The sequence below is a fragment of the Cajanus cajan genome, chromosome 6 (assembly GCF_000230855.2).
Source record: "Cajanus cajan strain Asha chromosome 6, NIPB_CcT2T_4, whole genome shotgun sequence".
Classification (NCBI taxonomy): Eukaryota; Viridiplantae; Streptophyta; class Magnoliopsida; order Fabales; family Fabaceae; genus Cajanus; species Cajanus cajan.
The window spans coordinates 55985357-56002238 of NC_138522.1; the positions used below are offsets into that span (position 1 = coordinate 55985357).

General features: G+C 27.3%; 2 protein-coding genes across 2 annotated transcripts; both read right to left on the reverse strand.

The window, feature by feature from the left end:
* Nucleotides 1-5788: 5788 nt before the first annotated feature.
* On the reverse strand, nucleotides 5789-13335 carry LOC114916901 (serine/threonine-protein phosphatase 7 long form homolog). The gene is made up of 5 exons (XM_083077706.1): nucleotides 8703-13335; nucleotides 7244-7652; nucleotides 6722-7148; nucleotides 6557-6641; nucleotides 5789-6467 (listed from the first exon to the last, which is right to left on the reverse strand). The coding sequence occupies exons 2-5, from the start codon at nucleotides 7650-7652 to the stop codon at nucleotides 6147-6149; spliced, it is 1242 nt and encodes a 413-aa protein (XP_082933832.1). The 5' UTR covers nucleotides 8703-13335; the 3' UTR covers nucleotides 5789-6146.
* A 324-nt stretch (nucleotides 13336-13659) lies between these two features.
* On the reverse strand, nucleotides 13660-16882 carry LOC109797732 (putative indole-3-pyruvate monooxygenase YUCCA10). Its single transcript, XM_020357855.3, has 4 exons — nucleotides 16177-16882; nucleotides 15015-15248; nucleotides 14324-14449; nucleotides 13660-14029 (listed from the first exon to the last, which is right to left on the reverse strand). The coding sequence occupies exons 1-4, from the start codon at nucleotides 16834-16836 to the stop codon at nucleotides 13832-13834; spliced, it is 1218 nt and encodes a 405-aa protein (XP_020213444.2). The 5' UTR covers nucleotides 16837-16882; the 3' UTR covers nucleotides 13660-13831.

The following is a 16882-nucleotide window of genomic DNA, read 5'->3' on the forward strand; positions in this document are numbered from 1 at the left end:
AATTAGAAAATAAATTATTATGAAACGCATGATGAATATAGTCTTAGTTGTCTAGATTGAAAAACAAACATTAGTTTGTTGCAAATAAACGTAAGTAACAATAACTGACATTTTTTTTTGAAAGAAAATATTAAGAAGCAAAAGTTCATATCTTTCATCTATAAATATTTATTTGAATAGTTTTAAATAACAATTAAAATACACAAAGAAAATAAAAAGTATATATTAGAAGAGATTCTATCACAAACAAACTAAAAAATTGGAAGTAAATGGGAGATAAAAAAATTTAATTTTGATAAATTAAAAAAATATTCAAATTTAGATAAATATTATGGTATTATTTTAATAATCTTTTTAACAAATAATCTGAAATAGTTGACACAAAAAAAATTGTTTGTTTAAAATGATGCTTTCAAACTTGTTCATAATTATTCACCATGTATTAAAAACTTGTTTATATAAACAAATTAAATCATGGCATATTTCAAGAAAAAATGAAATTAATTTTTTTATTAAGCTAATTAAATATTTAAAGAAAAAACTTTCTTATTATAACTTTTTTTATATAAATTATTAATTGGAAAAGAAATTGTTATGAAACAATTAATGAATGAGTATAATCTTAATTGTCAATAATGAAAAATGATAGAGAATATGATTAAAATCTTTTTTTGATAGTTTTGTTGACTATACCAGAAAGCAACAAAATATACTTGAAAATCATATATAATTAGAAACCGTATTCTCACTTTTCAAAGCAAGAAATTAAGCACCAAAATTATATGTTTTTTACATATAATTTTTTCTTATTGCACATTTTAAATAAAAATCAATGACACAAAAAGACAACAAAGGCATATGCCAAAAGAGATTCGTGTCAAAGACAAACTAAAAAGTAGTAAATGTTGAGAATTTAGAAAATGCACTTATTTCATAAAATTGTTATGAAACATCTAGTGAGTATAGGATTTTAGTTGTCACAAGAGGACTGCAATAATAAATGTGCTTAAAAAATTCACATGTAATAATGGCCATATTCGCCTTTTAAAGTAAGAATTGAGAAGCTAAACTCATATTTTATGTATAACTTTTTTTTTTTATAGATTTAAATAGTTGTTACAAAATATCTACTAAATATAGAGTCTTAGCTGTCTAGATCAAAGAGCGATCAAATATGTTTGAGAAAACATCTATAATAATGATTGATATTCATTTTTGAAAGCAAATTTTTATATATTTCATATATAAAAATGTTTTTTTTTTTGCATAATTTTTAAAAATTGCTATAAAACACCCACAATGTAGAGTCCTAGATGTCTAGACTATAAAGCAACAAAAAATGTTTCAAAAAAACATTAATAATGGCTAATATTTCATTTTAAAAGCAAGAATTTACATCTTTTATGTATATAAATGCTTTTTGCAAACTTTTAAATAGCCTTAATTGCACTTTATGCCTTAAAACATTTGTTTTTGTGAATTTTGTCTCCAATTTTTTCTTCTTCTCACAAACTATGTTCTAAAATCATTAGATTTTGACAAATTTGTGCCCTTCCATCAATTTCCTATCAAAATACTTATAAAGTTCTAACATGACATGTATGTGGTGGATAAACTTTATGATATGGCATTTTTAATGGATATTTAATTGCACTTTGGTCCTCAAACTTTTGCTTTTCGGAGATTTTTGTCCCTCCAAACTTTTAGATTTTGACAATTTATGTTCTCTCATTAGTTTTCGGACAAAATGCAAAGTAGTTGTTCATCATTTGTGCCATTGTAATGACTCCAAATGTAGAATAAAAATGCCTTAATGAAACTTTTATGGACAATTATATGAGATATTTATAGGAAAGAGTTTTATCTTTGTTCTAATGTTATGTAAAATGATGGTTTAACTTCATATAATTATGACATTTTTTAAATACCTTGTAATTTTTATTTAGACCTTTTCTTATAATAAGGTTTGTTGTAAGGTCAAATATCTTTGTAGCTAGTAAGCTTTTTTACTTATTTAACTAATTATGACTTTATATTTGTTTGATTATTTGAACTAAAGTTTAGCTAAAATTATTGATCTCACTAGATCCATCTTATAAAAATAAAATTAATATTTGTAAATTGTAATTATCTGGCTAACACTTTTAAATAATTAGTGCAATAATTTGTTGCTATTATTTTAATTAATACATAATCTTGTATATCTCACATTAATTTAAAGTATTATAATTAACATATACATAAATGCCTAATCATCAGTTCTCACATTTATGAAAATATATATATTTTGTGTAGATTAGCATTTAAATTTAATTGAATCAAATAGATTTAAATTTAAGATATAAAAAATTAAAATAAACTTTAAAACAAAAAACTAAAACAAATTTTAAAAAGTAAGATAAAGAAATAAAAAATATAATTTATAACATATTATATATATATATATATATATAATATGCATGTTATAAAATGAAAGAAAAAAAAAGTATTAACTGCTTGTCTTCCCGCTGGGCAGAGAACTTATCGTTGTCTGGTCTCCCGGAAGCTGTGGGAGAAAATATATTTATTATGTTGAATTTGGGTAGACTATAGTATATAATAAAAGCAAAACATTAGGGTGAACCCTTCTTTAATATAAAAAATTTATTGTGTATATGATATATGTAAGTTTTAGTAATTTTGTGCTGACTTTAAATTTCTGTCATTACTGTTGTAGCCTAATTGAGAGGATTGTTGCGTAGTGTGACACTTGACATTTGAGTTTTGTTCGTGTATAAACGGAAAGAAAGAGGTTTGGCATGCATTGCGCGACAACCAAAAAAAGCAAAAACATAAACGAGTTTCTGTTCCTATCCTTTCGCCGCCCGACCGTTTCTGACCTTATCAGCTCAGGTTAAACACGACAACCCTCGATCTCATTCATCTCATTCATTAATCTTCGATTGACATCCCATGCTGTTTTCATGCATCTCAACCTTTAAATAAAATCTTACTTATACAAAATATTGATGAAAAAATATAATCAATGGTTCACAATTATACTGCATTCCCTACTACGTTATGTTTTCAACTTCCCAGATTTTAATCTTTGTGATATGTTAGGCTTTTTGACGTATGTGGGGTCGTTGACCAACTTATTTATGTAAATGGGGCTCTTTTGAAAGTATTTACATTTTTGGAGTTGTTTACAACGGTGTTGCTATGGGTCATAGCGACACTCATGCCACGTGGCAATTTTTTTTTTTTGCCCAGAATGGGCTGGACTGAGCCATAACAGTGTTGCTATGGGCTGGGTCAACACAGTTGATGGGCCAACAAAAATGATGTAGCCTATAGCGACACCATTTAAGAAAAAAAATGAAAAAAACTAAAATAATTTAAATGTACCCTAAAAATAATAAACTGTGTTTACTTATTATATATTTATAAAAATAAAATTTAATTTTTAAAAAACATAATTTTAAAAAATGTATTTAATTATTTAGCTAAGTGGTGCTATGGCCTATAGCGACATATAGCGCCACTATTTTATTTGTTTTTTTTTTAATTATTAACTTATTTTGTTTTAAAATTTGTTTATTTTATATTAGCAGCTAAATATGAATTTGTAATTATAAAGTTATTTATTCTGCAATTTATTTTGTTTTCTATATATATTTTTTCCTTTAAATTATTTTCTGACGAATTAAAAAATTAATTTAATTATTTATCTAAGTGGCGCTATGGCCTATAGCGACACAGTGTCGCTATAGGCCATAGCGCCACTAATTTATTTGTTTTTTTTTTAATTATTAACTTATTTTATTTTAATATTTGTTTATTTTATATTAGCAGTTAAATATTGATTTGTAATTATAAACTTATTTTTATTTATTTATTTTTTCTATATATATTTTTTCCCTTTAGAATTAAAAAGTATTTAATTATTTAGCTGAGTGGCGCTATGGCCTATAGCGACACAGTGTCGCTATAGGCCATAGCGCCACTAGTTTATTTGTTTTTTTTTTAATTAAAATTATTAACTTATTTTGTTTTAAAATTTGTTTATTTTATATTAGCAGTTAAATAATAATGTATAATTAAAAAGTTATTTTTTCTCTAATTTCTTTTGTTTTCTATATATATTTTTGTCCTTTAAATTATTTAACCATGAATTAAAAACTATTTAATTATTTAAAAGTGGCGCTATGGCCTATAGCGACACTGTGTCGCTATGGCCTATAGCGACACAGTGTCGCTACTGTGTCACTATGGCCCATAGCGACAATATCAGTATATATACCCCCTCCCAGCTACGTTTTTTTCACAATTGAAATCATATATTTATCAGTTACATTTTGGTCTGATTTAAATTTCTGAGCCAGTTACGTTTCTTTCTGATTCGGTGAGTATAATTTTGTTTTTGTTAAGATATAAATTGTAGCTATTTGCACTAATTAATTTTTTTGTTGCAGATATTATGGATCAAATGATTGCTTATATTTACACCGGAAAGATGTATGAAGGTGCTGAAGGTGTAACATTTGATGGACCAAGAAAAGGAATGTATATTGAACGAGGTATCACTTTGGATATATTAAAGAGAATGATTCACAACAAATTTAGTCTTAACTCAAATCAAGTGATATTATCTGTAAGTTACAGATTTTTAGTTTCACAAGGTGATAACAACATATATTCTTCATTGGAATTGAGTGACGATGATGATGTACAATGCATGATAGAAGCATTTCAGAGCCAGAATGTGATGTCAATAATGGAATTATATGCTGAAATAGGTATGCAATAATCTTCTACTTTTTCATTTGAAAATTTGTCAATTGAACATCACTTTTGATCACAAGAGACGAAGATGAAGATGACGAAGAAGATGAAGACTATCATGTTTCATCATCATATGAAAGCATTGATGAATCCAATGAAGATGAAATTGATAATTGTGAACCATCTGATGATAAGGTGAAGCCGGATGTTCTTGTTAATAGTCCAATGGTTGAACCAATTTCAATGTATCCATCTACTGAAGGTAACATCTGAAAATTAAATTTGTCAATAATTTTTTATTTGTTTAAAATAAAATGTTGAAATTGATTTTATTGAAATTACTAAATTCATTATTATTAAAATAGGTGGAAGTCAATTTTGGGGTAATTTACCCCACTACACTAACATCAATTGGAATCATCCCGATGAAGAAGATATCCCACGGATGGATGTCGGTAGTACTTGGTCAATTGGGCAAGATTTATATGTGGGGTTGGAGTTTGAGAATAAAGATGCAGTTAAAAATGCAGTCAAGCAAAATGCAATGAGAATGCATCAAAGTTTTTATGTGGTTGAGTCGAAAAAGACTAAGTGGGTTGTTAGATGTCCAAATGCACATGATGGATGTGGATGGTACATGAGAGCCATTGAGTCAAAGAGATCTGATAAGTGGAAAGTGACTCAGTGGGGTGGACGTCATACGTGTTTGAACATGTTTTTGTCCCAAGATCATGCTAAGTTAGATTTTGAGTTAATTACAACATTCATACAAGGTAAGTTATGCAAAGTTTATAGTTTATATTAATAATAATTTATTTTAGTGATTACTAATATTTAATATGTAGGAATGGTTAACCAAGATCCATCAATCAAGATTAGCCTTATCCAAGAGAGAATAACATCTCAAACTGGGTTCAAAATATCTTATAGAAAGGCTTGGATGGCGAAACAAAAAGCAATTGTTAACGTTTTTGGAGATTGGGAAGAATCGTATGCTTATTTACCTCGATGGCTGCAATACATGAAAGAAATTGCTCCAGGATCATTTTATGATCTGTGTCATGATGATTTTTTTGTTGGTAATCGTTGTCATAATGGTTACCGTCAATTTCACAGATTATTCTGGACATTCAAGCCGTGTTGTGATGCCTTTAATTTTTGTAAACCGTTGATACAAGTTGATGGCACTCATCTATATGGGAAGTATCGAGGTACATTGCTGATTGCTACAACACAAGATGGTAATAACAACGTTCTTCCTCTTGCATTTGCTGTGGTTGAAGGAGAAACATTACTTGCGTGGTCGTGGTTCTTGTCTCATTTGCAGTTACATGTTACAAACAAAGAAGAGATATGTTTAATATCTGATCGACATCGTAGTATTAAATCGGCCATTGACAATGAGTAGGAGTAGGTGCAAAGTGGTATGCATATCGATTGGCCCAGTGCTCAAGTGCTGGACTTAATATTGTAGTCCAATCGTCATCAGTCTTTCCCCGCAGGGTCAACGCATGCACATGAGCAGGAGTCATGAGAGGATTTGGAATTGGTTGTTGGTAACCAAATTGCCTCATGACCCTATCAGGCTGATGCCATTCACAAATACACAGAGAAAGTAACGGGATTACAGAACCCCAAATACGAATCCCCTGTGTGCAGTCCTCGGGCATCTGTTCCAAAGGCGGATATGGTTGCCAAATAATCTGTAAATAAAAAAATTTAATTAGTTTATATTAAAATACTAATAACTTACATAATGAAAACCGTAAACCCTAAAATTTTATTTACTTACAGATTTTCTGGTCAACCGATCAAAGAATTTGCGATAAAATTTTATATCATCGCTCATGCTTATTTTAGTGGCTGTGTTGGACCACCTGAAATCAAAACGTAAACAATTAATTTCTATAATTTTTTGAATAATTTTAAAAATGTTAATATTTGAATTTGATCATACCTTAAACCAATAGGACTAGCTGCAGGAATAGGTGGGAATGGAGAAGATAGAATGGTTGGGAATCGTTCCCATGCCCATAACTGCAATAACAGTGTAAACCCACCACAGCTTGGCGTTTTATAATCAGTTGAGGTGCATAAATTGCGATACAAACATCCAAGCACAGCTGCACCCCATGCATACGTCTTAATGGTCTGAAAGTCACCTAAGAACGCCAACCACCTCAATGAGACATAGCTGGAAGATCTATCCGGAAACAGAAGCCCTCCTATAAACCGTAGTATCCAAGCTCGAGCATAAGGAAGCAACTGATGTACCTCCTGTAGATCATCTGCAATCTCATTAAAATATGTTGCCAACCAAGATAGCTTGACCCTATGACCTTTAATTTCTGACTCAAGTGGAATAACACCTAAAAAATCATGAGCTGCATAAAAGAAAACAAATTATTTACCGATTTTTAATATTATAAAACACAATTACTATAACAAAAAAAAACTTAAAGTATAGTTATTTTAGTACCTAATTCGAATATATTAGCACTGCCTCGACTTAACAGTGCTTCACCATCAACTGGAAGACCAACAATCATACCAACATCTTGGAGAGTAATTGTGCATTCTCCAAATGACATGTGAAATGTGTGTGTTTCTGGTCTCCATCGTTCTACCAAAGCAGTTAATAAACCAAGACTCACTTTGATATAACTCAACCGAGCAATCCATCCAAATCCAGCCTGGTCTAATAACGGAACTATTTGATGTGGAATTCCGTCAATTACATTGCGTGTTGGAGCAGCACGTCTTGCTAATAATCTCCTATCTTCTTCTCTATTCCAAACATGTTGTGAAACATGTATGGATTGCAATGACAATAAATCCTCCTCAACGGGTCCACAACTCACACGCATAGATGTAGAAGATGATGCCATCTATAACAAAATTTAACAACTAATTATTTCATACATTATATAAAATATAAATAAACTAATATAACAACTTAAAAATCATTCCAGAAAATTTAAAACATTATATAAATATAACTAACTAAATTACACAGAATTAAATTTAATAAAAAAATTAATTTAATTTAATTTCTAAATAAATATAAATTAAACAGAATTAAAATAAATAAATTTAAATTTTAAATATCATTATTTTTAAAATATAAATAAATTACACAAAATTATAACTAACCAAATTACACAGAATTAAATTTAATAAAAAATTAAATTAAATTATTTTCTAAATAACTATAAATTAAACAGAATTAAAATAAATAAATTTAAATTTTAAATATCATTATTTTTAAAATATAAATAAATTACACAAAATTATAACTAACCAAATTACACTGAATTAAATTTAATAAAAAATTAAACTAAATTATTTTCTAAATAAATATAAATTAAACAGAATTAAAATAAATAAATTTAAATTTTAAATATCATTATTTTTAAAATATAAATAAATTACACAAAATTATAACTAACCAAATTACACAGAATTAAATTTAATAAAAAATTAAATTAAATTATTTTCTAAATAAATATAAATTAAACAGAATTAAAATAAATCAATTTATATTTTAAATATCATTATTTTTAAAATAAAAAAAAATTACACAGAATTATAACTAACTAAATTACACACAATAAAATTTAACAAAAAATTTAAATTAAATTCTTTCCTAAATAAATATAAATTTAACAGAATTAAAATAATTCAATTTAAATTTCAAATATCATTATTTTTAAAATAAAAACAACTACAGAGAAATATAACTACCTAAAATTACACAGAATAATTTCATAAAAAATTTAAATTAAATTACACAAAAATTTAACTAAATAAAATAAATAAAAATATCATTATTTTTAAATTAAATATAAATTACAGAGAAATATAACTAAATAAACTACAGTAATTATAAAAATGAATATATTTAATTAAATTACAGAAACTGATAAAATAAAAAATACCTCAAAGACTTAATATTTTTGGAACTCTGCAGAAATTCAAATAATACAAATTAACCTGAAATATTAATTATAATATATATAAGTTAAACAATATTTATAAAAAAAAAAACTTATAACCAAATTCAACAAAGAAAAAAAAAAAAGAAACTTACCTTGTAAAGCAAATCTGGAGGCAGCTTTCACGGGGGGACCATCTGAAGGTAAAAACGTCTATATATAGGGGAAATTTTTTCTTTTTTTTACTGTGCGAGGCCACGTGTCGATTACCTATTCGTTCGAGTGACGGTAATTTCACACGTGGCTACTGTAATTAATTGTCTCAACCACCACCAGTGTCGCTGTGGGCTATAGCGACACAGTGACGCTATAGCCCATAGCGACACCATGTTTTTTATTATTTTATTATTATCTTTTTTTTTTAATATTTCTGTATTTTATATTATCATAAATTAAAATTACTATTTATAAACTTATTTTTCCATTAATTTCTTTATTTAATATATATATATATATATTTATTTATTTTTATGAATTTATAATAGTGTCGCTTAATTAATTGTCTCAACCACCACCAGTGTTGCTGTGGGCTATAGCGACACAGTGATGCTATAGCCCATAGCGACACCATGTTTTTTTTTTATAATTATTATCTTATTTTTTTTTAATATTTCTGTTTTTTATATTATCATATATAAATTAAAATTACTATTTATAAACTTATTTTTCCATTAAATTCTTTATTTAATATATATATATATATATTATTTTTTTTTATCAATTTATAATAGTGTCGCTATAGCCTATAGCGACACTATGTCGCTATAGGCCATAGCGCCACCTATTTTTACATTTTAAATATTTTAAATTATGTAGTATATTATTTTTTTAATTCTTTTATTTTACATTATCATATAAATTTTAATTACTATTTTATAAACTTTTTTTTCAATAACTTCTTTATTTATTATATTTTTTGAAATTTTGTTTTTTAAATTTCAAATATGGGGCGCTATGGGCTATAGCGACTTCATTCAAGCTATTAGTGTCGTTATGGGCTGCACCAACTTCGTCAATATGACTTTCATGGCTTCCCTGGAGTTACAATAATGCCACGTGGCACGGGTGTCGTTATGGCCCATAGCGACACCGTTGTAAACAGCCCCAAAGGCGTAAATACTTTCAAAAGAACCTCATTTACGTAAATAAGTTTCTAAAGGGCCCTACTTTGATAAAAAAGCCTGATATGTTATCACCAAACGCACTTTTTTCATCGTCATTATTCTTTTCTTTCTTCCATGTCTATTGTTAGCGTTAGAATAATGTACTACTATAAAGATATTTATTCATTTTTATACAATTGATAAAATAATAATAATATTAAATTTTTAATTTAAAATAAATCAAAATCATCAATTTAAAATTAATTTATGTGATTAATAAGACATCATACTTAAACTAATCCTTTTTAATTACTATTTTAAGAAAATAACAATAATTCAAATTCAAAAATAAAAATGAATTCTAATATCTTAACTAAAGTATCAACTTCAAACATTATGGTAAAAAAAAAAAAGGTTAGAAGAGAATATCATGATAAAAGTGATTATTTATTAGTTATATTTTTCAATACATGTCATTCATCAATAAAGTTAATAAATATTTAACATTAATAATAAATGATAGTTTTTTTTTTTAAAGGAAGGTCTTCAAAAATCCCAATTTTCTTAAAATGATATGCGATATTTGTGTAGTTGAAATGGTAATGAACATTGATATGCTATACTTTGATGAATTGTTAAGCATTGGTATGCTATTCTTGGTTGAGGTGTTAAACATTCATATGTTATTCTTGGTTGAAGTGTTAAACAATATTGATATATTATACGTGATTGATGTGATTTGATTTCTATATGTATTAACATAGAGTAATATATATAAAAGATGTATGTTGAAGTGTTAATACTAAATATGTTACAAATATTAAAATATATTAATTAACTTAAAACTAGAAGAGAAACTATTGTTTTGAAAGTGAATATCTCATATAAGTGCTCATTTTTTTTTACTCTAATGGTGATCTTATTTGCTCATTACAAAATTATCTTTCGTGAAATATACACACATGTTCGTCCAATACAAAATTATGTTAACAATAAATATAAAAAAGAGTGAAATAATTCCCGAAATCAAATCTAATGAATTTTTGTTATTTTTTCTAATAAAATATTTAACTTGATTAAACTAATCATTTATAAAGCCCTTATATATTAAATACGAAATAATATCTAGCATGAAAATATTTTTAGAGACTTTTCTTAAATAACAAAACTTTTAGAGACTATTATAACTTTTTATTTAATTTAATTTTTATTTATCATAATTATTTATAAATTTAAATTTTAATATTTAAAAATAAATTATCAAAAAAAAATTTGTTATAATATAAATCATTTATCATAAATATAAAATATAATTTATATGTTTAAAAATATTTATTTATTTATTTTAAGTATAATTTATATATTTAAACATAAATTTTATTCATATATATATATATATACATATAATTTATTATAAATTTTAGTCATATATAAAAAATATTTAATCAGTTCATTTTAAATATTGAAATATTAATTATTATATTAATCTTGAACTATTTTATATGCAACAAGATTCGAGCCTAGTATCATAGTAGCATAAAATATGCTCCAATATGGTTAGTAAAGGAGAGAAGGATTATGATATATACACCTCCTTATTTTATAAGTACATCTCTTATTTAAAAATAATAATTAAATTCTTAAATTGTTTTTAATTTTTATTTTTTTTAATTTCACACTCTTAACATTTGATTTAATATTTTTTTTACATTCCCTTATTTTTACATGCACCTCTTTAATTTTTTTTCACCCCCACCTATTTTGGTAGGTAACTTTAATTATTTTAGTTTTACATTATTTTTTTCCTTTCTCTTTCAGTTTTCTCATTGATTTCACTATACGCATAGTACTCTAGAATAGTAAAAATGTTTTTTTTATAGCACTAAACTTAATGTTAAAGTTTTTGGAGGGGTGAAAGGAAAGGAAGTGTTAGAAGAAAAAATGTGTGTTTAGTTTTATAGAAACTGTCGAGGAAGCTATATGTACCTACAATGTTGTCGCCTACCAATTCTATAATTTGGGTGTATGTGAAAAAGTGAAAGAGATGAGAAAATAAGAGAATAATATAAAAATCGAGAGAACTAAAACTACTCATTGAAATAGGTGAAAAATTAGAGAAAGATAAAATGATGCATGTGAAAATTGAAAAAAAGGAAGGAAGGAGGTGTGTGAAAAGAAAAAATAGTAAATTAAAAGTTAAAGATGTAAAATTAAAAATTTAAAAAATAAAAAATTTATGAATATTTTATAAATTTTTTTTAAAAAATAAAGGTGGTGTACTTATAAAAAAAAGGAAGTGTATATATCATTACCCAGCAGAGAATAGGCCTTAGCTCCATGTGTTGCTGTTGCAAGAATAGAATGGGCCGAGCCCATAATCTATGTAATTCAGGTAAGAAAAGAAAACGAGAGGACAGATTGGTATCAGAAGTAGATCCAAGGCGCAGACGCTGGATCAAATTTATATGGCATATGATATATACACCTCCATTTTTTTTACAAGTACACCTCCTTTCTTTTTTTAAAAAAAATTATAAAATATTGTAATTTTTTTTAATTTGTCTAATTTTACACCTTCAACTTTTAATTTACTACTTTCTTTTTTTCATACACTTTTTGTTCTCTTTCAATTTTCACATATTAACAAAATAGGTAGGATAAAAGAAAGGTAAGGAGGTACATGTAAAAATTGAAAAAAAAAAAAAAAGAAGGGAAAATGTGTGAAAAAAGGTACTAAATAAAATGTTGTAGGTGTAAAATTAAAAAAAATTAATTTTTTTAAAAATTTAATTATTTTTTTAAAAGAGGTGTACTTATAAAAAAAGGAAGTGTATATATCATCAACCAATTTATATTGTGGAGTAAAATGGTCGTTGGGTCAGAGTGGCCCAATATAAATTGATTTTTTTTTGTAAGTATACAAGGAAAACTATATAAATAAAAAAAAGAAGAAGAAGATAGTGGATAAAGTCGAGTGTGCACAATGTATAACAATTGAAAAACTGAAGAATTAAATTTGCTATTAAAAACAAAATTGGAAGACAAAAATGCTAATTATAGACTTAAAAATTCTATAAAGAAACACAAACTTAAATATATATTAAGTCCTTGGAAACAAGATTGTATTTTATTTTAGTCTTTGTAACTTTTTCTCATTTTTATTTTTTAGATTTTTTATACTTTCTTACTATTCATTTTTTTAATTCTTATTATTAACTCTAATTAGTTCTTAAGATGACTAACAAAATGGAAATATTAACTAACATAATTGAGGTATCACAGCATTTTAAATTAGGATAATTATATTATTTTTAAGTGAATAATTTAATTAACTAATTTATTTATTATTTTATATAAATAAAATAATTACATATAATTTAATTATATATATATATATATATTATTTTTAATATCTTATAAGCAATGATTTTTATGCTTATACTATTCTTATTTTTTAATCCACTAATTTACATTTTAGTATATTGTACTTGTTTTAAAAAAAATACTTGGATGTTATAATTTAATTGTAACATATTACTCAGTGTTTCTACACTGAGTAATATCTATTGTGACCGATATTCATTACTCATTTTAATCAGTAAAACAATATTTCCTGCAGTTAATAAAATGTATGAAATTCGGAACAACATATAAGAGGGTTATTATTGGCATTAAATAAAGACTAAAGAATAGTAATTAACAAATTAATGAAAAACCATCCAATAAAAAATCTCTAATTCAATTACAATAAATGAAGTCTAACTTAATTACTTGCGACAATTAAAAAGAAACAGAGGTAGAAAAAAAATTGACTTGTATAATTAATTTTTGGAGACTTAAATTTTAATATATATTGACAAGAATGATTAGACATATTATTTGGAGATGATAAGTAACAACATGAAAGACAGGTAAACAAGAAGCAGGAAGACAATCTGCGAAATGATGATGTGTGGTAACAATTATGTTTCAAAACTGTTGGTTTATTTTGTTCTCAAGGATGTTGGTGAAGGAGCTTACATCATTTGCTATATTTTCAGCATCTGCAGCAGCCCCATAGAAACCTCTCCTCGATAACCCAACACAGTACAGACCATTATTTCCCTTCCAATGGATCGGGTAACTCGGCTTCGGAAGACCATCATCATTCAAAAGGTAATCATCACCCTACCACAAACGTACATACATCATTAATAATATATATACTCTTCCTAATATCATTATAATCACGATAATTAATTAAGAAATTAAAAATTAAAAAGTTTTATTAAAAAATGTATCTACAGTTCTATTTGTATAATTTTATTATAGTTTTCAATCATATTGATTCCTTAATCTCTTCTAAGTGCGTTGGTAAGACCCTTATAATTATAATAACAGTCGCACTCTTAAGCCTAGATTATATAATATGTGACAATTGAATTAACCATTTTATTGAAATTGATTCTTTTAGCTACAAACCTTAAGCCACTTGTTGGTTGATCTCTTGAAGCCGGTGCAGAAAACAATGGAGTCAAATGGGTGCAACTCACCATTCTTGAATAGGACATCCTTGCCTCTCACGCTTTCTATTTCAGCTGGCAAAACCTACGTAACACACAATACATGCTGCTTCGTCACGTACAACAATCATTAAGCTTGTTTCTTCGACTTTGCCGGGATAAAAGTAGGTAAACAACGTGTCAAGTTATCCTTATATATATATTCCTCATATGAATCTTAAAGCGAGTGACTGATTTATTATTCTACCCAGAAAATGAAACAGTTAACCTAACTAAAGTGTATAAGAATGTATTTGATGTGCATTCAAGAACAATAAACAATATATAACAAACTTTAATTAATTTTTTTAATATAATAAATGTATTTTATTATACTTTGTTTTTAAGAAAAAAAGGTTAAGGAAGCGGGAGGTTAAAAAATTATTATAATATATCCACACACGACACGTACAAAGTCTTAAAAAATTATTAAATGTTCCTATTTTAAAAAATATAAAAAATAGAAATACTAGTTAACTATTTAAAAAAAAGAAATTAAAAAAAGGTTCCAAAGCATGCAGGTATTTGGCAATTTTTAGCTTTAATTGAAGCTTGAAGTTGAAACAGCAATGTCACACCACACCTACCGAAACCTATCTTTTAAAAAGTACCTTCAATTCACCAGACTTGATTTTTTTATAGGTTCCCACGTCAATAACTGGATACTTTCCATACTTGACCTTCATATAAAAGGGACCCTCTTTTGGCCTTGCAACCCCGAATTTGGTCACATCCCCGTAAACTATGGTGCTAAGTATCACCATCAACGAGTCCACCATGCTCAACGACAAATACTTCAACAGAAACAACCCCAAACTCACCATCTCCCTTGACAGAAAATGAACCTGCCATATTCCATCATTGCATTATTGCAATATATGCACTGTGTTAGTATGCGTAACAAGCAATCCACAACTCGTTTCAGTCAACCAAAGGTTTAAACAAATCCGTAATCACAATTATAAATATCTTTACTTTTTCACATCGATTCATAACCAATAGAACAAAAAAGTCAAATTAAGAAGTCTTCTGAAGTACAGTTCATATCATTAACTCGTGAAAATGGCCTGTGACTTTCTTAACAAGAAAGTTATTATAAATTTTGTTACAACTATTTTTTTAACCAATAATTAAATAAAACAAATTAATGAGAATATATATATATATATACTCATGTAATCCTACAATAAACTCGCAAGATATTACATAGTCTTAGAACATTACCATATGTGTTTATAATCCTAACTAATTATCATGTAATTAATGTATAAACTTTTAATTTATATAAAAAAAAAATTAATAACACTTCATTGCTCTATATCATATGAAGAACGACCCAAATTATAATAACCTGAATCACATACCAATTCTTCTTTACTAAATAAGTGGTTATAAAAATAAAGTGGTGAATATATGTTAGACTAATAAAAAAATATTATAATGACGAAAACAAACATCAAGCTTAAATTTTGATGTATTTATAATCTCAATTTTTTAATATATAAAATATTTCTTTGCTGTTAAAAAAAAAATCTCAATTTTTTACTACTAAATTTATAACCTTAATGACTTGTGTGATAGTAAGTATTTTTTTGGTTCGGTATAAAAAATCATAAGGATATTCGAACATAAATCTTTATGTTTCTACTTCAATTTTTTATTACTAAGTGGATGGTAATTGTTTATGCAGTATTATAAGCGAGCATAAAGAAAATAAGGGGTTTATGAGTTAAAATGAGTTTTTAAAGAAACTAGTATGAATATAATATTTACCGGGCTTCGAACAAGAATGGAGGTTTTGGCACCATGATTGACAAGGTCCAAGGCGATTTCCATGCCAGAATTCCCCGACCCCACAACGAGAACATGTTCACCTTTGAACTCTTTCCCAGAAGTGAATCCGGTGGAATGAAGAAGCTTCCCAGGGAAGGTACTCAAGCCTTCCAGCTCCGGCAGAAAAGGGTCGGTGGTTTCTCCGGTGGCGACCACTAAAAACCTCCCAGAATAGTCCTCGACCTGGGCGGAGTCTCCATTGAGGGCCTTGACCCTCCACTCTTGATCCCCTTGATGGTACTCGGCGAGCTGCACCGTTCTGCGGTAGAGAGGTGCGATTCGGAAGTGGGAGACGTAGTCGTCGAGGTAGTGGAGGAAGTGGTTCTTGGGGACGTAGGGAGGGTAAGAGGGTGGAAAGGGTTTGTGGGGAAGCTGGCAGTATTGCTTTCTGAGGTGAAGGTGGAGACGATCGTACGAGTATTTCTTCCACAGAGAAGCGAAACAGTCTTCTCTTTCCAGGATTATGTACGGAATGGAATGCTTCGTCAAGCATGCAGCGGCGGAGAGCCCAGAAGGGCCTGCTCCCACGATTATCACTCTCTGTCTCCGCTGCTTCTCTTCCTCATCTTCCATTCTCGTTGCAGCGTTTTCTGGATCCATCTCTTCTTGTTACAATCACAGACAAGGGAAATATGAAAGGGAAACT